The sequence below is a fragment of the Trachemys scripta genome, chromosome 4 (assembly GCF_013100865.1).
Source record: "Trachemys scripta elegans isolate TJP31775 chromosome 4, CAS_Tse_1.0, whole genome shotgun sequence".
NCBI lineage: Eukaryota > Metazoa > Chordata > Testudines > Emydidae > Trachemys > Trachemys scripta.
In genome coordinates, this window is record NC_048301.1 from 122,219,772 (window position 1) to 122,246,313 (window position 26,542).

Below are 26,542 nucleotides of genomic sequence, written 5' to 3' on the forward strand. Positions count from 1 at the left end.
CAATACATAGTCAGCCTGGGCAACTTGTTGACATGGGATGTGGTGAAGGCCAAAAGTATAATTAGGTTCAAAAGAGAATTAGTTAAGTTCATGGAGGATAGGGTCATCAAAGGCTATTAGCCAAGATGGTCAGGGATGCAACCTCATGCTCCAGGTGTCCCTAAACCTCCAACGGCCAGAAGCCGGGATGACAGAGTGCATCACTTGAAATTACCCTGTTCTGTTCATTCGCTCTGAAGCCTCTGGCACCAGCCACTGTCAGAAGACAGGATACTGGGCTAGATGGACCATTTGTCTGACCCCCTATAGCCATTCTTATATAAAAGCACAAATAGGAACAATAGAGACTTGGTCTCTGATCTCAGCATCTTTCACAAGTACTAAAGTCACAAGAAACAGTTAAAATCTCTTTTATCTTTTTGGTAGTTGGGGTTATTGTTTGAATGACAAGCCTAAAAGTTCCAGTACCTCGACCGTCAAACTCAGTGTGTGGGCAATAGAGTCACTGGTGATTGTCATCTTTGGAAACAGAAAATAAAACTTTTTTAAAGAAACATCAAAGATGTTTGTTCTCCCCTAGAAATCTAGAGGCTTCCCTGGCTCAATACACAGGGGTGCTTAGCACGTAATGCAGGTGCAGCACAGTTGGTTCATGGGAAAGGCGGTGTCGAGGGTGCATTTGCAAAAGCTTTACAGTGCTAGTGCTTCAGCCTGACATCCCTCCCAGAGAAGAAGTTGTACCCTGAACATCAGCAGCAGTTTAGTGCATGTAGGAGCTACTGAATAAGTGGGGCTTGGCTTACACTGCATGATCTCCCATGCAGAGTACCCTAACATCTCCTATGCTTTTCAGAATTTATAACTACCCAGGGCAATGCTGAAGGTGCAGAAGAACCACCGAAGGTGAAAAGGGTAAGAACTGCTAGAATATATAACCCAAGGTGCTGCATGCAGCCTAGTCTTTCTTTCCGGCAGTAGAGCAGCAGCAGCAAAAGCTCCTCTTTCCCCCTGTATGCCCTATTTCTGGTCAACTATTTCTCAATTAGCAGCCTATTAAGAATCACACCTGCAGCCTCTCCACTGGAGTTTCTAACCCTTTACTGCACCTACATCATTTGAGCATAGAACTTAACAGCAGTCACTTAGCTTTGATTCGTGGTTTCAGTTCAGCTGGAAATATTAGCAGGTGTTATTGTTCTGGAAGCCTGAGTCTAGCTGAGGAGACTGATAAATCCAAAACTGTCAGATTTACTGGATCAATGGAAGCTGTGAGCCTGCCACAGGGATCCAGCTGCTTTCGAGTTCTTCCCTGTTAAACCAGGTAGTTCTCTAACGCCGGGAAGGAGTGCTGTATGGTCAGGGCCGGCTCCAGGCACCAGCTTCTCAAGCAGCTGCTTGGGGCGGCCGCTCCGGAGAGGGGCGGCAGGTCCAGGTATTCGGCGGCAATTCGGCGGGCGGTCCCTCACTCCGCCTGGGAGTGAAGGCCTCCCGCCGAATTGCCGTGGCAGATCGCGATCACGGCTTTTTTTTTGTTTTTTTGTTTTGTTTTGTTTTGGCTGCTTGGGGCAGCCAAAACCCTGGAGCCGGCCCTGTGTATGGTGGTTTTAGTAGGAGAACTAGAAGCCTGGATTCCTGTGTCTTTTTGCAAAGTCTACTGCTGACTATGTGTGTGATTGCAGGCAAGTCACTTTAACCAACTGTAAAATGAAATAAAGGTACTCTCACCTCCCGCCTGAGTGCTGTAAGGCTTACTTACAGATTAGTGTTCCTCAAGCTGTCAACAACTATTAAAAAAAACTCCACAACAAACAGTTCTAGGTGCCCTAACAATTAATGGTGCCAGGAGCCCAACCAGCAAATCAAAGCATCAGAAAAGCCCCTTACACCTTTAGGAACTTGCCCCCCAAATCATTAGAGAATAAATAGGCTTTTGCAGCATTGCCAGAAAGCCACATTTGGGCTATTTTGGACCAAGAAGGTGAGAATAGGGAACAAGTTCCAAAGTTCTCATGAAGAATGCCCTTCTAGTATCTTTGAATTCTCTGGTTTGTAAATTTCTTTGAGATCCTTAGCTGAAAGTCACTCGGGAAGTGCAAAGTGTCTTTATGATATGAGAACATTTTGGAAATATAGCAGCTTATGACACTTCCTTTAGAACAGGCAAATCTTATGCCAGTTTCAACAGAACTAAAACAGGCTGCAGTGAAGGGCACATTGCAAAGAATTCCAGGTTTCCGAAACTTGGGACACTTCTCTGAAGTTGATCCAAAGGACCTGAACCTCTTGAGTAGGCAACAGTATGACAAAAGGATTCTCTCAGTGGTAGCAATGTTGGGTACCTTGTTCGCATTGGATACATTGGTCTCTTTACACATTGGCTCTGCATAGCACCTTCAGTGTCTGTAGGGTGACCAGACAGCAAGTGTGAAAAATTGGGATGGGGGTAGGAGGTAACTGGCATCTATATAAGAAAAAGCCCCAAATATCAGGACTGTCCCTATAAAATTGGGACATCTGGTCACCCTAAGTGTCTGCTGCCTCCTTGGTTCTTCTGGGGAAGGCTGAATAATGTGATTCCTCTTCTTTTACTCAGGGCTCCAAGGAGGAAGCCGATATTGCTTACAGCACATTCCTGCTTCAAGCTAACAAAGTAGCCCAGGGAGAGGCTTAGCAAGTTCCTCGACTGTCCCAGTACAATCGCTTCTGAAGATGGTACAAGGAAAAAGCAATAATGATTGAAAACACTCCTGTGTTCTGAATCAGTGAACAACAGATCTGCAAGTTGCACTATTTCTTACTGTCAAGCAAACATGTTAATGCATCTAGATCTTTCAGTTCCTCAAAGATTTTTAATGAGGTTGTGAGTGGTGATATAATAAGAATCTTCTGGCCAAAAATAAGTTACCTTGGGGAAGTTGAACCCTCAGAAGTTTGATTTTTTTCTTTTTTTAGGGCAAAGGATCTCGTTTCAAGCAGATTTGAGGTGAAATATCAATAAAGCTCTAATGCCTTTGCTTTCCTGCAGGCTGAGCTCACACCTTTTGGAGTTCACCAAGCCCCAAGGATGGCAATGACCTAAGGATGCATTTAAGATTCACATCTCATTTGATTTTAAAGCACCAGGAGATATTTTAGAACAATGTGAGTCTCTCTTTTGATTCCTGTGAGCTTTTTAATCTATAAGGTAGTAGCTGTAGGGAAGACAAGTAGCCTGAAATTGTTTTTTCTTCACAGCCAATAAAGAATCTGATTGTATTTTAGCAAATCAGTAATTCTGTTCAATTTCTGATACCACATGGAGTGAATGCCATGGGAAGAGGCACATTTTTGCAAGGGGCTGGCCAGGGATAAAAAAACACTTGGGATTTGGGGTTATCTCCTAGTTTTTGTCACTCAATACCAGAAACCTCTGGAGATACCAGGTACATTTATGCCATACTGTAACACATCCAGTTAGGGCTAGATTCTCTCCTGTGCTGGGATCTGCTCATTATAGTGAAGTAAGAATGTGGGTTGTCTGGGAGCCAGTCAAGATCTCAGGGTAAATTACAGCAGCACAGGGGGATTAGAAAAATTGGCATCTAACTCTTATCTCTTGCTGGTCCATCTTCTAGGTGCCAAGATCACTCATAACAAGCCCTTCTATGTTCCTCCCAGGGTCTGCACTAACATAACTAGTCCTCAAGGAACCGTACACCAACTGAGAATTGGTAGAGCACAACTGTGCTCAGCTGCCCATCCTCTCCTGTCTTCCAGCACTTCCCCTACACCAGGGATGAGTGATTACTGGCACAGGAAATGGAGGTGCCTGGCTTTTCACCAAGGGGGTTCTCATCTGGCCCGATTCTGGCTTCTTCATGCCCCTTGCGCGGTGCAAAGGAGCTGGTTTGAGGAAGAAAATCTGACCCAGATTAAATCCTTATCTCTTGCCATCCTGACTTCTAGGTGCCAGGATCCCCTCTGGTTGGGCCTTCTCGTCTCCCTTCTGAGATCATCAGGGTAACAGGCCACCGGCACTGACTGTCAATTGAACTCCAGTGGCTATCTCAGATATGGAGATGGGCTAAAGCAGAGGGAATAAACAGCTTCACACTCGCTATCAATAGAATCCTTCATCCAGAGAACCAAAAGATCTGGTTAGGATCTTGAGGTAGGGATACTGACCTTCCTCATTCCATAGCATTTGGTACAGAAAACACACCTGACCAGCCAGCAATCTATTGACACAGGCTCCGGTCTCATCTCAGTGAAGGGCAGCTGGGGCGGCAGCAAGTTTAGGGCAAAAAGACCTTGTTTTTGGGACATTTTGAATTATTTCATGCTCACTGCAGCATCTGGGGCCCTGTGTGCTGGTTTCTGTGCTGCTTCTGAGACTTGGAAAAGCCATGGGAGACATTAATAAAAAAATAGCACAACGTACAAACAAGTCTGAGTCCTTTGGTTAGTGCCCGATCCTTGTACTTCTATAACCAACCTGATCTCTTGCTGCCTTATTTGTGAACTATTAAAAGTTTTATACATTAACTATTATTTCTATGACAGTACTCCTAGGGACCACAGTCATGGGTCAGGTCCCTCAAAGAGCTTACGATCTGAGTATAAGAGGAGAGACAAGAGGTGGAGACAGACAGGGGAACAAAGTAACAACGAGACAAAACTGGTCAGCACGAAAAGCAGGTGATCTCAGCCAATCAGCTGCCTAAGCACTGTCCTTACCCAGAGCAGTGAATGAACACATTTCACTTTGCTGAAGACATTAGATAGGGCCTTTGCCGTAATGAGGTTCCAACCAAACATAGACAAATACAAAACATGGGACGGTGGTTCACACGTGAGCGGGTACAAGGGAAAACGTTGGAAAGTTTCATGGAGGGTTTTCAGAAGGGGGGTGCTTGACACGTGGAAAGCGGGAGGCTGTTTCAGGGAGAGGAGGCATGAGACAGAGTGGGAGAAAAAGGAGAAGTGAAGAGTTTTAAACCCCACTCAGACGTTTAGAACATGGGTCCTGATCCAAAGTCCATTGGAGTCAATGGCAGTCTTTCCAATGACTTTGATGGGCTTTGATTCAGGTCTAGTGGGTCTGACTCTCCTCTCAGTAACACCAGTATAAACAAGGGGACGTCACTGCCCTGAAGTCAGTGGCATTGCCATGATGTGAAACTGGTGTAAACAGGAAGAAAATCAGGCCCATAGTCTTCATGTTAAAGAAAATGTTCTGACAAGTTCTCGGTTCCACAGGGTTCCATGACGACACCCACAGTGCAGGCAGTGTTATTTCCTGACCTCGCCACCCGCCTACTTCAGAGAAAGCCATTGTGGTTTGTCAGAGCTGGGAGGAAGCATGAGAGCTTTGCTAGGAGGGGACGATGCTAGCGATAACACTGAAACTAGCAAAAGGGGCAGACCCTGCCTCACACCACCTGCTCGGAGATGCATGAACGCTTCCTATATTACTGTACCACACACTATAAGCAAAAATAGGCTGGGGTTTTTTTTTTTTAAGTGACACTGACGGGGTTCTCACAACCTCTAAAAGGGATATAAATACATATTGGCCAAAGGAAGGGTTTGCCTGCTATGGGCCACTCATGTATCACCCTATTATAGGGTGACCAGATAGCAAGGGTGAAAATTTGGGACAGGGGTTGCGGGGGGTAATAGGCATCTATATAAGACAAAGCCCCAAATATCAGGACTGTCCCTATAAAATCGGGACATCTGGTCACCCTACCCTATTAATTCCTTCAGTGAAAGCACTGATTGGAGATCAGTGATGCTACATGTCTTTATTTTAATAATGTGCGGCTGAAAGGTACCAGGCAGACAGCCCTGGAGACCGGGAACCATGGAAGAGTTCCAAGAAGGACAGCAGGAAAGCGAGGCTGCCTCCCTCCACAAGCCCTATGCACCTCAGCTCGAAGGACCAGGGGAGAGAGAGAGAGTTTGCTCTCTGTATCTAGGCTCCTTCCCTTTGTTTTTTCACCCTCCCTCGCTGTCTTCCCCAGCTTTACTCATTGTTTTTTCCCACCGGATTGTCTCTCTCACTTCCCCTTGGTGCTCCCTTTCCCACACTCTTGCTCAAGCAGAACATGAAAGCAGGAACATCCAAGATCAGCCTGAACTCTGGGCCTCCGGTAGTTCAAATAGGGTTGAAATAACCTCATGCCATATTGGTTATGCTAAGCATAATAGGCCTGACTCTACGGGCATGTCTACACTGCAGAGGTGTCACTGCAGCATGTGTAGACATACCCAAAATAGATATCTAGCTAGCGCCAAAAACGATAGCCGTGAAGCCATGGCAGCACAGGGTGCACCTTGGGCTAGTCACTCGTATACATATCCAGAGTCCTGGATGGGCTTTCGCAGCCCATGCTGCCACCCGTGCTTTTGTGGGTGTTACTGGAGCAAGCTAGATCAAAGCTAGCTCAGGTATGTCTACACATGCTGCAGCTTCCTTTGACTCAGAGTGCCTTTGTGTGCATTAGCTTAACTTTGGGTGTGCTGAGGGCACTGTTTGTTTTGTGGGTTTTTTGTGAAAAACTGATCTTTATTTTCCAGAAATATACAAGCTTATTCTCTCACTTCTCCATCTTCTTCTTCTACTCCTCTGATGCACAGGACGTGGTTACAGCTTATCAAAACTTCACCCAGGTGTCCTGACAATGCACCACCTATGTATTCTTCTGTGTTTGCAAGCTGCATGTTCGTGTAGCCATCGACAGACACCCGGTAGCCCTTGTACTCCATCCCCCACTTCAGCTTCACCATCACCGGCTTCCCCTGCAGCCCATTCAGGAAGGGCTTGCGGTTTAGGGGCAAGCTCATGGTAACGCGGCCTGGCACAAGGCAGCGGTAAAAACAAAAATTACTCGCAGCACTGTTAGCAGGCAGGCAGAGCATCCACACAGAGTAGCTAGTGAACTCTAGCTAGTGCACAGCAGCTACTCTGGGCTTTTCCCCCGTGTAGACAAGCCCAGGGTGTAAAGGAAGGTTTACGCTGCATTGATCACAGGACTGATGATCAGATGACATACGTTAAGAGGAACAAGTGCCGCTGCTTTGGGTTGGTTTTTACTTTGCATCTCCTGTGTTTTTAACTGTACGTCTAAAGCACCCAGAGCTTTGGATGGTGGGGGCGGCGTGCCCTTTGATGTGGGGCTCAGATCAGACGGAAATCTAAAGAAAGAAAGAAAATCATTCAGTCCAGGTGCAACCTCACAACAGGGTTACACCTGGGATGAATTTGGTCCAATATGTTTTGAAGCCTCCTATAAAACTTCCTTTATGGTTTGCATACCATTTGTATTTGTAGCGCGAGAAAGGATCTGATACAGGACCTCAAGCATAGCGAGTTCTTTTTGTTGCTTTCCTCCTTTCTGTTATTGGAAATACGTGCCACAGGAAGCAAGCAGCCATCACTGAGTGTGCTCTAACTCCTGTTTTACAAAGGGAGAAGATGGAGTTCATCAGTATGTTACTTTTCTTGCTGCAAGGTAAGAGTTGTATAGATTAAAAAAGCGCGTCACGGAGTCCAAATGGAGATAGCAGGTAAGAACAAAGAAGATGTTTGAGCTTTGTTTTTAGACTTGGGGCATCTACAGTTAAACAGTTTACTGGGCCTGTTTGCTTTTATCATAAATTGCAGAGGGTTTTTACCCTCCAAGAACGTCCAATGTGATTTGTAAAACTGAGGGGGGGGGAATGAAGGGTCTGGCAGGTGAGTAAACCTGAAATGTCAGGAATTGTTCGACGCTGGACCATGAAATATTTCTGTGGCTTTCCAAGAACATTGAATAGCTGGAGATGCTTTAATTCTGCAGAACAAAAGAACATTTTCATTTTAGAGATGTTTATCATGTGAGCCTTGTTTCTAATCCAGAGTGATTTACAAACCTAAGTTAGTTAATTGGGCACACAACGTTAACTTAATGTTAGCTAAATTGGGATACTGGGCACCTAAAAGCTTTCAAGTGAACTCATGTTTGTAAATTGGATCCAGTATGTTAAAGATATAGGGGTGAAATCCTGAATCCATTGAAGTCAATGAGAGTTTTGGTATTGACTTCAAAGAAGCCAGGATTTTACCCAGAGGGTCAAGTCCAGCCAGCCATCCTTACTCAAGCAAAACTCATATTGCAATCAAGTTTTCCATCTGGAAGCAACTCCTTCCCATACTGCATCAGAGACTGCTGGATTTTGTGCATAATTATAAGCACTCCTACAGCATGTTGTTTTGTGGTTAGCAAGCCATTAGCTTCCTCACTGTAGTAATGTCTGCTATTTTTACCAAGCTAGGCCCTGGAAAATAGATCACAGCAAGGGATTACTGCACAGATAGATGGATGGATGGGGAACCCTGCCCATACCCAGATGTTTTACTTTACTGAATTATTGATTGATTTATAAACTGTGCCCTCCCTTCCTTAGCTCAGGACACATGAATAACATGCAATAAAAACATGGAGCCTGATCTTACATGAAGCCTGTTGGGTCTTTGTGCTCCAGAAAATCAGTCTTCACTCCCCAAAAGCCAACAGAAAAGGGCATTACCCAACCAGAAAACAATTCCCGCCCATTCAGATCAACCCTCCCTCAGACAAACATTGAACAGAAGGTCACTGCGGTATATGCTGAAGGTCGACAGACCTGGGCACTGTTACACTAGAGGGGGATTGAATTCCAGAGCTGGGAACCTTCATGTTTAAATACAAGGAGAATTCAAACAGATGCCCTAGCGGAACTCAGACGTTGCAGTGACAAACAGGATGGAAGGATCAGGACCCTAGCCATTCGGAGACGTATAATGTTGATCAAGTGAATACTGCGAACCGCAGCCACTCGGAGCTGTGGGCGACCATGCCTGCGGATGGTCAATGTAAATAAACTGTCTCACAACCCACCAGCGGATTACCCTGACGGGCCGCAGGTTGCCCACCACGATTGTAGAGTCTCTGTCATTGGAGGTTTTTAAGAACAGCCGTTAGACAAACACCTGTCAGGAATGGTCTGGTTATTTTGTAGTCCTGCCTTGAGCGCAGGGGACTGGACTAGCTGACCTACTGAGGTCCCTTCCAGTCCTACACGTCTATGATTCTATAAAGGGGCCTAAGGCCTTGTCTTCACTCATATTTTACCTTGTGTGAGTTATTACATGGTCAGGACCCACCTTTTTGCCTAGTGAAGACAGTGCCTTTGTGTGACGCCCCTTTAGCATAAATGTGACTCAGGCCCTGGGACTTCTTTCTCTGTGTCATCAGTTTCAGGTGCAGCAAGACGACGCATTCAAGTGACTGGTGAGGTTGGAGGATCCATCACCATAAAGTGTCCTGTGAAGGACATTTCCAGTCGAAAATTCTGGTGCAGGGAGCTCGAGACAGGGGCCTGTGGCACCATCATCTCCACCACTCCATACATCAGTGAGAATTACAGGAATAGAATATCCATCACCGAGGCGCCTCAGGAAGAAATATTTCAAATTACAATCACAAGGCTGGAAGAGGAGGACACGGGGCTGTACATGTGTGGGACAGGATTTGTAAATGACAAAGGCAGTGGAAGGTCCCTCCAAGTGGAGCTGAAGGTTTCTAATGGTACGGGATCACTCCATAGTTACTCTGTACAGTATCTCTCTCTCTCTCTCTCTACAGTGCAGTACCATGTCACTGATGCTACAGTATCACTCTGACGGAATGGTGTCACTGCTAATCCAATATCACTCTGTACAGTATCACTGCAGACACAGTGCCACTGAGGCTATGTGATCACTCTGTACAGGATCATTCCGGTTGTACAGTGTCACTGGTGATGCATGATCACTCTGTGCAGTATCTCTTACAGTCTAGCTTTAGTAATGAACATTGGATCGTGACTTTTTAGCATGTGCTCTAGGAACACATCTGGTTCTGTTCCATGCAGGGAATGCTCCCCCCAGAATGGGCCTGTTGTCTGCTGAACCCCTGAGACGTGACAGACCTATTGTGGTACCAACAGAGTCTGGCAACAAAGGTGCTGACACTCAAGGTGAGGTTTGCTGCATCCCTCTCTATAGCCTCTCAGGAGGAGAGGGAAGGGAATTGGCACTAACTGGTCCCCATCTCTCCCTTAGAGTGGGGGAGATCTCTCAAGTTCACACTAATGAGGTGATGCACGTGGGAATCGTATGCCACAGCTGCCCGGGCTGTGCCTGTTAGATAGCTTTCAGGGCACCTTTCACCAGCACTGGATTCACTAATGTATAATTGTCTATCTAATCTAGGAATTTATCTGCTTCCCCCTCATCACTGTGGTATCAGAGCGCCTCACAATTGTTAATGGGTTTTATCCTCACAGCCTCCCTGGGAGGTGGAAGTATCCTCCCTACTTGACAGATGGGGATCTGAGCCCCAAGGTAGTCTAAGTGACTTGCCCACGCTCACACAGGAAGGCTGTGGCAGACTCAAATCTCCTGAGGCCCCAGTCTGCTGATTTCCCTGTGAGATTTTCTTTCCTCTCTAAAAGAAAATCATCAACCAATCCTAAATACTGGGGCATTTAATTTTGAATGTTCCCATCAAGATTAAGCCTCTTAGGACTCAACAAGTTGTTGTAGTTTTTTGTTACCCTCTCTGACTAAATTTATAAACACGTGGCAGTTGTCGCTGCTAATATATTCAGAATACCCGGCTCCTGGATCTTAGTTAATAGGGCTTTAGATCTTCCCTTGTATGAGTGCACAGGCACGAAGGCCAGACCATGCTGTGTACCACACATCCCTTCTTCTCGTTCTTTTAGGACTGGGGCTTGTTTCCTCCATTCCTTTTTCCCTGGGGCTGTTGGCTTGTATTGCCAGAACTAGGACAATATGGACCTGGCTGTGCTGTAATGGTTATATTCAGTGTGAGTCTTGATTTGGCTCTCAGTTAGACTGGAGTGTGGAGTGACTGCATTAAAATCAATGAAGTCATATTTGTGGACAATGGGTGTAAGGGAGAGGCAGTGCGGCCTAATGAATAGGGCATTGGATTGGGGCTCTGGAAACTTGAGGCAGGTCTTCAGCTGGTGCATAATAATTTATGCCCGCTGTAGATCTGCCGCTCTGGTTCTCTTCCCAGCTCCACCACAGGTTTGCTGGGTGACTTTGGACAAGTCACTTCATCTGTGCCTCAACTTACCCAGCTGTAAAATGGGGATAATAATACTGACTTCTTTTCTAACATGTTCTCAGCTCTAAAGAATGTACATTTTTAATGAGGTAGGTATGTTAATTATTATTAATTATCCCTCCATATTAACAATGGGGATGGTTGTTTTTTAAACAAACAGCTTTCAAAACATAAAAGATCTTTAAGCTTAAAAGGGGAAAGCTGCTGTCTAAAATTTATCCCCAGGAGTCATAATAAATCCTGACCACAAACTGACTCTGTTGGCTTGAGTAGTCAGGAGTTTTGTGAAACTTTCTGCAGAATTCCTGCATTTTAGGTGCTCAGATGCACTGGTTCTCCTATGACTTGCCTTAAAATTCTCACAGTGCCTAAGAGTGCTGACTTCTGGAGGTCACCGATCGGGATGTATTGTATTCCTAATGTATTCCTGAGCTGCTCATTCATACCCTGAGGAATTGCTCCAATAATCCCTGGGATTGTCTTTGTTCTAGTTTTCCATAATCATTCCACTTCATGGGAAAGTTCTTCAAACCTCTCTATCTTCTCGTCTTGTTTCTTTTTTTATGTTTTTTTGCTGGTAGGACCATATCAATTATCATCGCCTTATTTGTCTTCTTTTCTACAACACCTACGTTCAGCCCGTTTGCCTGCTCTATTCTGTCTGTGCCAGTGGCCCGAGTCCATAAAATCTTAGCCTCTTCATTCTCTAGAGGGTTTTCAATTTGGTAGTCATAATACTACGTAAGGTGTTTAAATCTGTACTTGCCACAGAGGCTCCAATGCAGACACTTGGCAAGGTCATTGTGTCTGTCCATATATTCTCTCCCAGCCAGACTCCAGCCTATTATATTATTAATTAATGATGAATGATTAATTACTCTTATACGAGAGCAGAACCATGTTCGCTGTGTTCAAGAATCTAGATCTTTTGCAGTAAATGTCTATTTATCATGGATCATCAGTAATATCCTTCAAAGATAGTGACTGGCTCCAGTCCTACAATTAGCATCTTTGATCCTCAAGGGCAAACAAAGACTAAATCCTAACCTCAGCTATGCCCACCTACTGAATACAGTCTGAGGAAATGAGAGCAGAATATTGCTCAAGAACTTTACAGTGTAAAAAAACAAAAAGCCCGTGCCAAATTTGGGTCTCACTCGTACTGGTGTAAATCAATGATTCTCACACTTTTGTACTGGTGACCCCTTTCACACAGCAAGTCTCTGACCGTGACTCCCCCTTTATGAATGAAAAACACTTTTAAATATATTTAACACCATTATCAATGCTGGAGGCAAAGCGGGATTTGGGGTGGAAGCTGCCAGCTCATGACCCCCCCACATAACCATCTCATGACCCCCTGAGGAGTCCCGACCCCCAGTTTGAGAACCCCTGGTGTAAATCCATGTAACTCCACTGAAGTCAATGGAGTGTCTCCAGATCGATATAGGTGTGAGATCAGCATTTGCCCCTCGCACCCATCCCTAGTTTTGACTTTGAAACTTGCTTTATTGGAAAAGATACACGTGTTCAAGAATGGGAAATGTAGCAACAGTTCATTTTAATATGCTTTCCCCCCAGGAGTCACACAACCACAGATGACTAATGGAGCACGGGCAAAATATACTTCCTATGCTGCACCTGGCATCAAATTCCCTGAAAATACCATAATTACGCCTGCAGACGTCATTGGCACCACTGTTACCAATGCAGCGTCTGAAAGTATAACAAAGGGGATTCCAAAGACTTCCAGGACAATCGGCTATGCACATCCCAGGTATACAAAGCGGTGAGTTCCACAAACTTTCCCCCATCTGTGATTTTCCAGCATGAACTCTCCCCTAGCTTATTTCATTTCCTCTCAAGCTTACAAATATTACCGGGTCAACCACGCTGTTCGTGTGAGGAGTGGATCTGCATGTCAGAACTGGCAGTAAAACCACTTCCCCCTTTGACTCAATATTTTCCAGCCTCTTGAGAAGCAATTATGGGAATGATGTCTTTCAAATCCTGATACCAATTCTCCTGATAATGCTGCTGCTTGTGGCTTCTGTGATAATTGTTAGAAAACAGCTACGAGGGAAGAAAGGTAAGAGAAAGGTCACCTACTTCTTATACCAGTCTGTGGTACCTGCCACTCTGTGGTAAAAAGAAAGGACAAGATAGTTTCCACAGTCGGAGAACTATAAGTTCTCTTTGAAAAGGATTGATTTCTGCTTTGGATAAATTCACATAATTCCTTGCCTCTTGCAGAAAACAATGTTTTTATTTTTCACTATGAAAACTGCAGGTAGCTGCAAAAGCAAAACGGTAAAGTGGATCAAATTCACGAATACTCGTGAAAATAGCTGATGTTTGCACAGATAGTTTATTCTATTCTATTTTGGTTCTTGTGCCATACCCACCACACTTGCACCTATCACATCAAGGGAAAAATTACCAGTCAGCTGGCTTCATTGCTAGGGAAAAAACCAAACAAACCAAACAGCTAGATAGGCAATAAAACAATTTCAGCTGAAACGTAAAACCTACGTTGTGAACATCCATATCTGACGACTGAGTGTTAGTTGCCATGTCCCGGCCAAATTCTAATTTGACTAATTACATTCTGCCTGCATAAAATTGCCCTATAGTTTCAATTCACGCTTTTTCGTTTACTTAACCTGTTTCATTTGCTCTCCTGAATTGTTGTGTTATGTGGCTATACGCCTGCCTTCCATCCCAGAGGAGGCTGCATTTCAGTGAAGACAGTGTAAGCAACTTGTCATCCATTTTGTAAAGTCTGGTGCACAGAATCTTTGGCTGTAAGTTGATATAGAAACACCATTATTATAACTCCTTTAGAGTCTGATTGACAGAGGTGCTAACAAGGCACATTTCCACTGGTGGGAGGTGCATACGCTCAGCACTCTCAAAATCCAGCCATTAGTTTATTTCAGGGCGACTATAACAAATCCCGCATGTTAAATGTATTGAGCCTGTAGACCTGCTGACTGCCGTTGGTTTATAGGCATTACAATCTACATGTTTGGATGTTTTGGAGAAGCAGCTTCCAGTGAAACCTATGGAATAAATCAGAGGTTGAGTGCGCTCGAACATGGCCAAGGGCACATTCCAATGGAAAATATCTACAGCGTGTTACCCCGCAGGCTCGAGGGAGCTGACAGGAACAGTAAGTTCACCCACAACTATTCAATCCCTAATTCTCCACCTATGGTCTTTCCAATCTACAGCAGATGCTCGCTAATGTCAGAGGGCAAGATTCTACTCTCATTTATAACAGTCTAATGTTAGCGTAAACCCACTGAAGTCCCTTAACTTACTTTGGATTTTTACTTTGCACTATTCTATTCTATGCAGGTTCTCATACTGGGCTAATCTGGGTGCTTCCCAGTAGTGCATTAAACATCATGACCAACATCTGTCACCTGTTGTTTGTTCTGTCACCCTCTCCCCAGCGGGAGAAGCATATGCAGCGCAGTGTCTTGTTTTGGTAGGGTTTTAAGTTTGTTTGTTGTTTGTTTTTAAACATACCCGTTGCTGTGAATTTATGTTAGAGAAAGCGAGGTCAAAGAAACACACTTTGCACTTGGAGTGAAAAGTGATGAGGTTTGTGAAGGCCCTTAGTTCCCGGAGGAGTTTATTCCACAGTATTGGACCAGTCCCCAAGAAAGTTCCGTCTCCCACACGGCCCAGCTTTACCCTTATCGTGCTAAAAGCACAATTGACCTCATTGTCTAATGTTACTCATGTTACATGCACCACTGACTGAGGCTAGTTCCGTAATCATATCCTGAAAGCTCTCAGCCCACACGCCCATCAGACACCCCTGACAATCCCATTCCCTTTGGCTTATGTAACACACACCTCCATTGTGCTAGTAACGCACTTGGCTGCAGTGCAAGATGCTCCCAGGTTCAGCCTGAGCCTTGTGAATCCTGTCTTGCTCCTTCCCTTCCCTGCGTTTTGTTTGCCGGGGCGGGGGATGGATTTACAAAAATTACTGGAGTAAAGTTGCGCAGCTGGACAAACAAGCATCGGTGCAGTGCTAAGGAAAATGAAAGTGGCAAGTCTAGTGATACCGATGTGTTTCTACAGACTGCAGGAACATCTCAAATGGTGGGTTGGGACCCCAAAGTGGGTCATGACCCTGGTTTAATGGGGTCGCCAGGGCAGAAGTTAGACTTCCTGGGACCCGGGGATGAAGCCAAAGCCAAAGCCTGAGCTTCACCATCCCTAGCCAAAGCCCAAGCGCTTCAGCACTGGGTGGCGGGGCTCAGGTTACAGGCTCCCCACCTCCTTGCTGATGCTTTTGGGTTTTGGCCCCCCACCCCTGCCCTGGATAGTGAGACTCAGGTGTTGCCCCCTCCCATTTGGAGCAGTGGGGTTTGGGCTTTGGCTTTGTCCCCTCGCCCCCAGGTGACGGGGCTCAGTCAGGCTCAGGCTTCGGTCCCCCCTCCTGGGGTCGTGTAGTCATTTTTGTTGTCAGCTTACCCAGGCAGTGTAACCGTGCAGAGCACAAACAATTCGGATACAGGATCAGCCTCTGCAACAGATGCAAATCCAAAGGGCCTCTGTGGGGTAATCCTGGGAAACGAAGCCTGGTCTCCTGCATGTTAGGGCAGAGCATTAACCAATAGGCGACTGCAGCCCAGGATGTTGATCTTAAATTAATTTAGGGGGCACATGTATACCGTGTTCACTAGCAATACACAGGCTAACCAACACAGACCCAGACTGACTTCTGCTCCTTCTTACATTACCTAATCACTTCCTTAGGCAAAGCCCTATGCAAACAGACAAACCTTGCATCAGGCTCTGAAGGGCAGCAAACTCAGGCTCTGTTTGATCAACAGAGGGAATAAATTCCAGGACTCACCACTGAGAATTTCAGATCTGGGGGCTGACAGTAAAAGCATCCCAGCTAATGTTACCTGTCTGGATGACGCACAGGGAGGCAGGCTGTTAGCCAGGTAGGCAAATCATCTTCATAGCTCAGTTACAGCAGTTGGAAACACACTGGAATCCAGTGAAGTCTTGGTAGAGCTGGGCTAATGTGTTCCAAATGGCACACTACTATGGAACTGGGCAGACTTGGTCTGCACCAGCCATGGCTTGTGTGCACAGGCTAGACATGGGTGAGCAAGAGACCATCCAGGGCTGGCCCTAGGGAAAATGGCACCCTGGTCAAACTTGTATTTTGGTGCCCCTGACTCCCTACCCATTGCTCCCAGGCCCAACTGTCTCCTCTCACACATTGCTCCAAGCTCCCATCTGTAGCTTTGCATCCCAGGCCTGCCTCACTCCTTGCTTCTTGACCATGGCATTTCCCTGACCGCAGCGTTCACCCGTAAGGCCAGCCCTGAGACCATCAAACATTCCTGATGGGACCCTATTGCGGCAGCAATCTGGATGAGACAACCTTGTGGTGATGGCCCAAACTAAAAACCTTGGGTGGTCATATTGACTGAAAGAGCTGTTGGTGGGGGTGAAAAGGGAAACAGAGTGAAATGTGTTAGCAGTCAGGTTGGACTCTCAACTCTGAGTCATTATAGCAAGTTGCTGCTTACTACATGGTTGCTTTGTTCAGCAGGACTTCAGTACTGAGCCTCATACTTGAGTTGAGAACTATCACGAAAGGACTATGGGCATGAGGTGCTAGGAAATCCAGTTATTAGATAGCTGAATTTAGATCACCAAGCCATTTCCCTTGACCGACCCACCCACCACAAGAAAGAAATAATATGGACACTGCAGTAGGTGTATAAATAGGTGAGCTGTCTATTTTAAGGCCTTTCTCTCTCTACCACTCCTTCTCCTCTCAGTAGGAATTTCTCTCTGATATATAATTAGGCTGATAAAATCATCCACAATTACCTGAGCTGTCAGTTCAAGCTGCCTGATGATATCCAGATGTTTTGGCCTTTCATCAAAGCCGTTCCCATGTCTGAAGCTTTTCCAACAAGGCATGCCGCAGTTTCTGCATTGCATCACCCACACTGTTCCTTCAGATGAGAATGACATTTCATCGCGAAGCTCAGAAGCTACAGAGATGTCAGCAACCTGGCAACCCTTTCCACGCATAAAAGAAGTTGGAATGAAGGACACTGCAGTCTGCTATCACTGCAGCAGCTATTCCATTCCATCCAGGGAGATGGAGATTAGAGCTACAGAAGTTGCCATGCATTATGGGACTTTGCATGGTGAATCAGACAGCAAATTCACAGAGAACAGAGTCCTGGCTTAATCAAGTGAAACTCCATTGATTTCAGTGAAGTTATAGCCACTTATACTGGCTCTGGATTTGGTCCCAGATATCCAATTAACTGGGAGTCAACTTAACAAACCATTCACAGGGCTAAAAATACAGCTCATCCGATTGACTATGTCCAACCTCTTGTTAGCCAAAGTGTATATTACATTTTTCATACTTTGGGCCCAATCCATCCCTGATGTAACTCCACTGAAGTTACACTAGAGGTGAATTTGATCCAACAATGCTAAATTAACAATGAGTTGAAAAAGTTGGGTTAATTTTATTCCCCCACACCTCTCCCTTTAATTTTCATGTCCTCTCCTGCCTCTGCACTGATTCCAACTGGAGGCAGCAATGGAAGAGCTGAAATACAGCATGAGATTCTTGTGAGATTTCTAGCCCTGATTTCCAGTCCCAAAACGTTTGGCCACTTATCCAAATGGAATCTGCAAACATTTTGGGGTTCACCCAACAGTACTTGCAACTTAAATCCACACCTATTAACCCCACCTTTTAATACTGCTGTCAAGATTACGTCCACCTGCAGCAGACAATGATTAACTCCTGAGGATGCCTTCTGAGGACATGTCTGCTTAATAAAGGGGATAAACAAGAACACTTTGCATTCATATATCCAGGACCCAGTGATATAAAAGCCAGTTACATAAGACTCCCCTCTCAGTGCTTGTTATTAGCCCCTTTTTGCAGCTGGAGAACCCGGAGCACAGGGAGATGGAATGATTTGCCCAAGAGCACACAGAGCTCAATGGCAGCGTTCAGAATAGAATCTAGGGGTGAGATTCGGTGCTGTGCCGCTAAGAAGCACCGCACAGAACTCCCAGGCCAGAGGGAAGTGGGGCTAAGGAAGCTTTTGGCAGCTTTAGTACCTTGCCAGGCTGCTCTGAGGGCTGGAGAGGCCTGTCTAGGTTACAGCAACCTCCCCAGGCTGCCCTATGAGCTGCAGCGCTGTCCCAAATCTCCCGCTGCAACATACCCCTCCGGCCCTCTGCATGTCCCCTACAATAGGGCTTATGATGGGGTCCTCAGAAGGCAGGCTTATGGCTGTGTGCTGCAATGCTGCCTGTCCTGGAGCAAGTATATGTCTATGGGTATCAAGGCTTTTAGAACTGCTTTCCATTATACCTAGCATGAAGGGGCTGGAGAGACCGTTAGGCTCTAATTCCAGATCCTTTTTTCCAGGCGGTAACCACCACATACGTTCCCTCTTGTTGAGGTGCTAGGGTTAATCTGTATTTCAGGCCCATGGAGAGGGTGCAAGAGAGGGAGAAACAAAGAGACAAAACCACTCAAAGGGCACTTTCTTTCCTTTACTACTGCAAACGACCCATTAGTAATTCCAACTGCGCCTTCCCCTCACCAGCCATCTCGGTGCAACCAGCCCCACATATCTAAGACCTAACAAATCTCATCTCTCGGCAGTAACAGAAGGGAAGCCAGGTTCATGCTTATACCTCCTTCCTCTCTAGGGGATGACTAGTTCCATTATCCTCTTCTAGAGAAAAGTTCACCAGTCATCAACAACAACAACAAAAGAGAGATAATTTTGGCATGATATATGGCTTCCCAGTGGTGAGTTCAGCTTACGCAATAAACGGCAACACTAGGAAGTAACTTGCAAGACTTGACTTAACTCTTTATTTTTGTCTATTTTGTCTTTATAATGCTGCCATTTTTCAGGCTGCTAGTCAGAGCAATGTCTCAGTGGGTATAATACCTAGCCCTTACATAGGGCTTTTCATCTGTAGATCTCAATGCACTTTACAAAGGAACTCAGTGGGGAAACTGAGGCACAGATCTGTATCATGGAAATTAGGGATGGCTTGGTTACCTAGTTCTGGCACAGGATACTTATTGGCTAGCATAGGGTACATTTTTAAAGAATTTTTCTAGTCTTGTTTAAATATCCCCAATGACAAGAATGTTATCTTTTCTTAAGCTATTCCACTGCCTAATAGATCTCCCAGTGAGGCCATTTTTCCGATACTCAGACTCAGTTTCTCTTTTTAAATGTCATCCTCTTCATATAGCCCCTTGGAATGCCCAAAGTAGGCGTCCGTGTGTGGCAAACTATTAAATAGCAAAGCTAGAAAATTGTAATAAAATAATGACCTCAATTAATATAACTGACCCATAAATATAGGAGTGCTACGTTAGCGCTGAAAGACATAGTGGCATGGATAGATGATGATCACCATAAAGATTGTGATCATGGATATTTTCAATGTTAGGTTACAGGCAGGGATATAATAGTCCCTACTTAACAGGGCAGGCTCAACAGGGCAGACACACCCTATTCCTTTATTCTTTTGTCCCAGTCAAGCTGGATACATGTTCAGGTAGCGATGCTATGAGCAGACACAGCAGGAAATGCTTTCATTTGGGAAATGCACAGCACTTGCATAATGTACAAGACTCAGCATTTTTTTGCTGGCAATAATTGAAAGAAGGTGCCAGATAACTGGATGTTCAACGAGGCTTTTTAGGCATTGATGAAACAGGTGAGAGACCTGCCTTTTCAGAAAATTGTGAAGCAAGCTGGAAAAATGCAGTTAAATTTGCTTGGGGAGTTGTAATTTGTGTCGTCATTTTTTTTCTTTGCAGGCTTGGCTATTCAGACATCAGTGGATATTTCCAAATTTGCAAAACCCTGTAATAGTTACATCATCTTGGCAGGGAGGCAATGTGCCTATGGGTTAGAGCACTGGACTGGGATACAGGAGACTTCTGTTCTATTCCCAGCTCTGTCACTGGTCTACTGGGTGACCTTGGGCAAGTCGCTTCTTCTCTCTGTGCCTCAGTTGCCCCAGATGTAAACAGGGAGAATGAGTAACCTCGTTTGTAAAGTGCTTTGAGCTCTACTGTTGAAAAATGCTGTATAAACATTATGATGCTCCGGCTGCTGCTAATTACGTCTTTCCAACCGCCAAGGCACACTAGTGCCAGGAATCTTTACTGAGAGCCAAGAGTTGCTTCAGATTAACTCATTAGACTGTGTTCCCACTACAATAGACAGTTGTCCTGGCTCTCTCAGACCACTTTAAAAAACAACAACTAGGGAATAAGCTCAGGCTCCATCAACCCTAAAGGCAGGATTTTCAGAAGCACCTAGGTCACTTGGGCACACTGGTTCCGCTGGATGTCAGTGGGATTTTGTGAGGAAGAGTTTCAAAGTCACACATGGCAGTAAGATGAGCTCCCTCGTAATGCCTTTTAAAATAGTCAGTGGCCATCTCTGCCTGTGGTCCTAAGTCACGAAGGCCTGTGCTACACTTACACGTTTTATGACATAACTACATTGACGAGAGGTGTGATTTTTTTTTTTTTTTTGGCCAAAATAGTTTTACCTCTATAACCCCTCTCAGGGGCAGTGGAAACTGGCAGGGATCCATTCCTGCGTAAACTCACCCCCAGAGAGGGGCACAGAGATCAGAGCAGGACCCAGAGGGGCTGGAGCATCTGCCTTGGGGCCTGGGATTGGGCTGGGAAGAAGGGCGTGCGATCCAAAGAAGCTGGAGCAGTACCTTGGCACCTGGGATCAGTCCAGGGAGGAACCCCCAGGATTCTCCTGCCCATCCTGGAGCACCCTGTCCCACTGAATCTCAGTACCTTCCCTCACCCCCGCTTCTGTCCATGCAACCCCTTTTGTGGTGACTTTACCAGTATAACCCTGCCCTGCTTACAGGAGTCTGCAGTACAAAAGGCTGAGAATCTATTCCACTACCTCTAGTCATAACGGAGCTGAGTAGGTAGTCACAGTATTCCTCCCTGCCTCCTACCACTGCATTACCCTAGACCCATTGCTAGATGTAATATTTGTAAAAAAAAAAGACACTTGTTTCATTACCACCTACTGTCTGTGGTTTTTTCCTAGGTTCTCATGTACCTCATGACTCATATCACTGCAGAGTTGACTTATAAGAGCTGCTGTGACATCACATCGGTCACCAGGCACAGTTGAGGAAGGACTTGAGGCACACACAAAGCCGCCTCCAATCAGCACCTGAACCCTACATGTCAAAGCATTACTTTGATGCTGTGACCACGCTGCTCTGCAGAAGCTGTTCTACATGCTTTCTCCACACAAAGTGCTAATGCTAAGTTTACAAAGGTACAATGGATTTGCTGTGGTTGTTTAAATGTGATTTTTCTAGTTTGCTCTGCAGATCGTGGTCTTGCTTTGCAGAGCTTGGTCTGTACAGATGGTTGCCAAAACACGCAGGTTCAGGTAAACATTAAAAGCAGAGGTAAACTTTTCCCCTCAATATTTATTGACTGTGGATGAAGATTTCTCCTATGCAGAAGGCCCGTGCAGGACCGAAGCACCACTTAAATCCTCAAATTAGGTTAATAGACTGAAGTGTTGTCTCAGTTTTGTGCTCTTTGCACAAGAATGGATTTCACCCTATAAGCTCATTGGCATTTTGATATAGCATTAAAGTTCATCTTCATTGTCAGCTTGAACTAGGTGAGTATAGTTGGTAATCCAGTGCCCAGAAAAAGAAGAAGGAGAATTGTTTTGCAACAATTTCTCGTGTTTCATCAAGTGTATTTTTGGTGCTAAATTTCTGATCAGCTATGAAACTGGATGGAAAACAGAGTTTGTTTTTTTTCCCTTTCCAAATACTTTATACACGTTTTTCATTCAAATAAATAAAAATGTTTTGGAGAAATGTTTAGGGAGTGCTTATTGTTATTGAGACTCCGGGCCTGATCCCAATTTAACACTGATGTAAATCCATTGACATTAGTGAAGTTATGTTTAATTCCAACGCATTACCCTTTCTGCTTAACAATCTGTCCCAATTTATATTCAGTTCCAACACTCCGCTTCCTTCCCCAGGTCTAAAGAAGAACTCTGTGTAGCTTGTACCTTCTACCAGCAGAAATTGGTCCAACAGAAGATATTACCTCACTCAGGGGAGTGTCATTTTTAATTTATATCAGTATAAGTGAAATCAGATTCAGACCCTAAACTAACATCACAGGCCTAGAGAGGTCCCCCCGTGTATACTCCTACTAGTGTCGTGTGGTGGGGGAGCTTATACTGCTACGGTCCAGGCAGAAGGTATCATCCCAGACTACTTCACAGTGACCTTCACAGTGATACTGGATCCTGTTCTCTAGTCACCATTCCCTTCCCATGACTTGGGACTCCTGGCCAGGACTAAGTATGACCCCCACGTGGGTACACTGGACAGAATGAGCTGTGTTAGTCTGGGAGCGAAAGACAACCACAGGGCCCATCTGTGTCCGGTAGCGTCAATAAGTAATCCTCCTTATATTTCTCATGGCTAAGTCCTGTCTGTTCTGAAGACAGGAGGACAATACAGGCCCTCTCCCACTTCTCAGATGCTGCCCTTTCCCTAACATCTGTAAGAAAGAAATGAACTACATCTGTTTTGAAATGAACTATTAAATTTTTATTAGCTGCGAAAAAGCAAAGAACTTTGACCATACATCTTAAATACAGTTAGACATTTAAAATATTGCAAGAACAAATATTGTTATTACATCTGATGTCAGTTTCTCAATGACATTATTCACTGCTAGTAGCTTGTACAATATGTACATACTGAAAAACAGACAATACGATCATGCCATATTAGTTATATAAGAACAGATACACCTTAAATACGTTTTATTATAAATACATCTTAAATAAAACAGATTATTTAAATAGAGATTACTTAAAATAAATAACATTTGGAACTTGCAAAACACTTTCATTAGAGATCTCAAATGAGTGTTATGATGGCAATGTAGTTTTAGTTCTAAGATATTTTATAAGTTAGTGTCTGATAAGCTCTTGTCACTTATACCTGTGCGTAATGTGATGTGGGAATCTCAAAAGGTTCCGCTTTTGGTGAATACTTATCTAAGTTTATCTAAACCTCTTGGGACTAATTCTCATCTCACTGACACCAGAAGTGAAGTCCTGGCCCCTTTCAAAGCCAATGGCAAAACTCCCATTTGACTTCAGTACAGCCAGGATTTCACCCCAGATATATAGATACACATTCAATCTACTACCATGGGGTTTCTCCTGACCTACATGGATGTAAGTGAAAGGAGAATAAGGCCACTTGAGCTGGAAAGTGTGGTGCCTGATTTTGTACTCAGAGAAACAGTCTCATTCAAATTAACAGGACCATTCAGGGGAGTAAGGGTTACAGTTTTGAGGACGACCTTCAGATGGAAAGAAAAGGGGCTCTTGTGAGTTTTCTGGTACCTCCTCCTTCCAGATAGGCTGGAAATGCTTTTGGAAGAGTGTTTCTCACAGTACTCAGGTGCGTCCATTTCTAGCCCTGATTGGGACTAAGCAGTACAGAGGCAAAGAACAATTTAAAAAATTGTCTATCGAAGCGGTGAGTGAAGATTCTGGCTTCTTAATGTAACTGGTGCAACAATATGGCTGAAAGAGATGCTCCTGAACTGATTTAGATCCAGCGTTTGGTTCAGGCCCATCGTTAATAGAAAGTACCAGACAAGTAGTGATATAATGTTGTTGGGCCCTGTGAAATGGAAACAACATCAGTTTGTTCCTGATGTGACATCTCCACTCCACTCCCACGGCCTGGGGCTGAGACGCAGTGAGTGCTCACAATTCCAGGATCAGGCAATCGGCTTTAGCTGTGCAACTAAAATGAAAAGTAGCTCACAGCCTACATCACCAGATCCCTTGAAATTCTAAAGATCAGGATCTTGGGGAATTTCTCCTTGAGCCATGCAGACATCTGCCTTTTTCAGTCACAAACCATTAACATACACAGGACCATCGTCACCTAATGTACACTGTCAGACCTCCCTGGGCTTCCATGGAACTACATCAGTTTACTCTGTATTACCGAAAGCAAAAACAACATGAAGATTTGTAAATAATTTTGAAATAAATAAATTATTGAAATAAAAAATAGGCTGTGTTCTTGATTTTCTCCGTGTTCTTAGTTCTTAATCCCTTCCATCCAGACGAAGAGAACATCCAGCTCACCCAGTGCTTTGTTTGCTGCAACGTTTCTATCCAGCTAAAGAAATAAAACAAAAGTCATGCTGTTAGTGCCTTCATAAAAAGCTGTAGATAAAATTAAAGGTTGATCATAGTGATTTGGTTTTGTATATACCCGTTTGACTTATGTAATCAATGTTATCTCGCAGGACTTTACTAAAGGAGCTCATTTTAATTTTTTTAACTGATTTTCTCTTAATCTTATAAATTGAAGACTGGAGACTGAAATGGTAGCCATTGTCAAAATTCATGATTTAGCCAATAGGCATCATACAATTACCACAGTTAATTTCTAAGTAAAATCTGGAGGAAAACTGGTATCTTAGACATCAGTATGTGGCAACTATTTGCAAATTCTGATTCTTAAAAACAATGGGCAAAATTTTCAAAAAAACCTAAGGGTACGTCTACACTACCCGCCGGATCAGCAGGTAGAGATCGATCTATCGGGGATCGATTTATCGCATGTAGTGTAGACGAGATAAATCGACCCCCGATCGCTCTCCCATCGACTGCTGAACTCCAGCTTGGCGAGAGACGGAAGCAAAGTCAACGGGGGAGCCGTGGCCATCGATCCCGCGCCGCAAGGACGCTAAGTAAGAAATTCTAAGTTGATCTAAGATACGCCGACTTCAGCTACGCTACTCTCATAGCCGAAGTTACGTATCTTAGATCAATTCCCACCCCCCCCCCCAGTGTAGACCAGGCCTAAGAGTTGTAGGAGCCTAATTCCCATTTTCAAAAATGACTTGGGCAACAGTGATGGGATTTAGACTCCTAAAGTGCCTAGATCCTTTTTAAAAATGAGATTTAGGCTCCTAAATCAGTTAGATGTTGCAACACCGAGTACAACACCACTTGAATACCTTTCAAAATCTGGACCTAAGCTTTGTGGGGCAGGGACTGTCTTGCCCTGTGTGTCTGTGTAACGTCAAGTACAATGGGGTCCTGATCTTGGTTGCAGCCTCCAGGTGCTACTATAATACAAATTACTAATAATGAGCTGGTGTGCTGTTTGTTCCCTCTCCCCCACCCCCACAGAGACAGAAATCAATTGTGCAATGGATGATGGGAGAATCCCCCAAGTTACCTTTTCATATTCCTCTCTGATGAGTTGAAATCTACTGTTTGACTCTTCCCCACAGGAACACTTCCTCTGATCATGCTATGTAAAAGAAAACAAATACATTGTTAGAACTATTGGGCAAAGCAAGCAAATTTGCTTATTGCCTATTTTTGGGAACAGCTTAGAAGCAGCCCTGGAGACTGACATCCGTGCTCTGGAGCTAAGCAGGCTACCTTATATTGCCCCCACCCTGGCTTGCAGAAGAGAAAGCTTGCTCAATCTCCACGGCCCAGTCAGCCCTTTCCTACTTTGCTTAGACTGCAAAAGAATGGGAACTAGCACCAGTTATGATGCTGTTTTTCTCAGCAATGTCCACTAGGAGCTAGACAGAGATCCACCCACTCATTTCAGAAAAGCTGTCAAACCCATGGTCAGTGTTTACCAATAGGTAGCCTAGAGGTGAAAAGCTTTATGGCCCAGATCCTTAAAGGTATTTAGGCACTTAACTCCTATTAAAATCAATGAGACTTTAGGTATCTAAGTACCTTTGAGAATCTGGGCCTATTGTCCCATTTCTAATTCCAGAATCATTCAGTCACCCAGCAGGTAGGTGTTATTCGAACAGACAGCACAGGCTTCGCTAGCTTATTTTATTCAAGGTTTTATTTTTTAAAACATATTTCACACACTGTTCTTATAACTACTGGACCCAAGGCTCCATCTTTTCGTGATGTTATTGGCCCCTGTTTCATGGCATTAAAGAAACCTGATATAGGCTCCATGCTTACACAGTATTTCAGTTTCCCCTTAATGCTGAGGAAGGAGTTAGACAGCCTACTGGTTCTTCTGCGAAGTAGGGAGCTTGTTGCTTCATGGTGCTTGAAAACGCTTTCAATGTAGAACCTCAACAGATGGCGGAGTAAGCAGCAGCTCTCTGAAATCTAAGGCAAGAGGAGAGGACATGAGGCTCATCGCAGTGTCCAAATATCCTATGTCTCTTATTCATTTGCTTGCAAAGTCTCTTGTTATATGCATTAACTTAAATGAAAGAT

The 26,542-nt window shown here is 44.6% G+C and overlaps 3 protein-coding genes across 10 annotated transcripts in view; 2 read left to right on the top strand and 1 right to left on the bottom strand.

Annotated features, from left to right (window-relative positions):
- Window positions 1-3,260, top strand: part of PIGR (polymeric immunoglobulin receptor) — a 28,417-nt gene extending 25,157 nt beyond the window's left edge. For all 3 annotated transcript variants that reach the window (XM_034767119.1, XM_034767121.1, XM_034767120.1), the window contains 2 exons: window positions 854-912; window positions 2,594-3,260. In XM_034767119.1, the coding sequence (XP_034623010.1) occupies window positions 854-912; window positions 2,594-2,671 (137 nt within the window). In that variant the 3' untranslated portion in view covers window positions 2,672-3,260. The remainder of the gene's footprint in view (window positions 1-853; window positions 913-2,593) is intronic.
- A 3,313-nt stretch (window positions 3,261-6,573) lies between these two features.
- LOC117875762 (small nuclear ribonucleoprotein F-like) lies at window positions 6,574-6,843 on the bottom strand. Its single transcript, XM_034767129.1, has one exon. The coding sequence runs from the start codon at window positions 6,826-6,828 to the stop codon at window positions 6,574-6,576; it is 255 nt and encodes an 84-aa protein (XP_034623020.1). The 5' UTR covers window positions 6,829-6,843.
- Window positions 6,844-6,890: 47 nt separating this feature from the next.
- FCMR (Fc fragment of IgM receptor) lies at window positions 6,891-24,192 on the top strand. 6 transcript variants are annotated; one of them, XM_034767126.1, is made up of 8 exons: window positions 6,891-7,066; window positions 7,453-7,496; window positions 9,261-9,593; window positions 9,919-10,023; window positions 12,726-12,921; window positions 13,115-13,233; window positions 14,194-14,316; window positions 21,293-24,192. In XM_034767126.1, the coding sequence occupies exons 1-8, from the start codon at window positions 7,029-7,031 to the stop codon at window positions 21,337-21,339; spliced, it is 1,005 nt and encodes a 334-aa protein (XP_034623017.1). In that variant the 5' UTR covers window positions 6,891-7,028; the 3' UTR covers window positions 21,340-24,192. The 6 variants fall into 6 exon arrangements, with proteins under 6 accessions (XP_034623017.1, XP_034623014.1, XP_034623015.1 ...); XM_034767123.1 differs by having other exon boundaries at window positions 14,155-14,316; window positions 21,293-24,191; XM_034767124.1 differs by having other exon boundaries at window positions 12,726-12,933; window positions 14,191-14,316; window positions 21,293-24,190.
- The last annotated feature ends 2,350 nt before the right edge of the window (window positions 24,193-26,542 follow it).

Coding starts and splice junctions, on each gene's coding strand:
- LOC117875762 (XM_034767129.1), bottom strand. CDS start 6,828: ATGAGCTTGCCCCTAAACCGCAAGCCCTTCCTGAATGGGCTGCAGGGG.
- FCMR (XM_034767122.1), top strand. CDS start 7,029: ATGACATACGTTAAGAGGAACAAGTGCCGCTGCTTTGG. Junction 12,934..13,114: donor CATCCCAGGTATACAAAGCG/GTGAGTTCCACA, acceptor AATATTTTCCAG/CCTCTTGAGAAGCAATTATG. Junction 13,234..14,154: donor ACAGCTACGAGGGAAGAAAG/GTAAGAGAAAGG, acceptor GTTGGTTTATAG/GCATTACAATCTACATGTTT.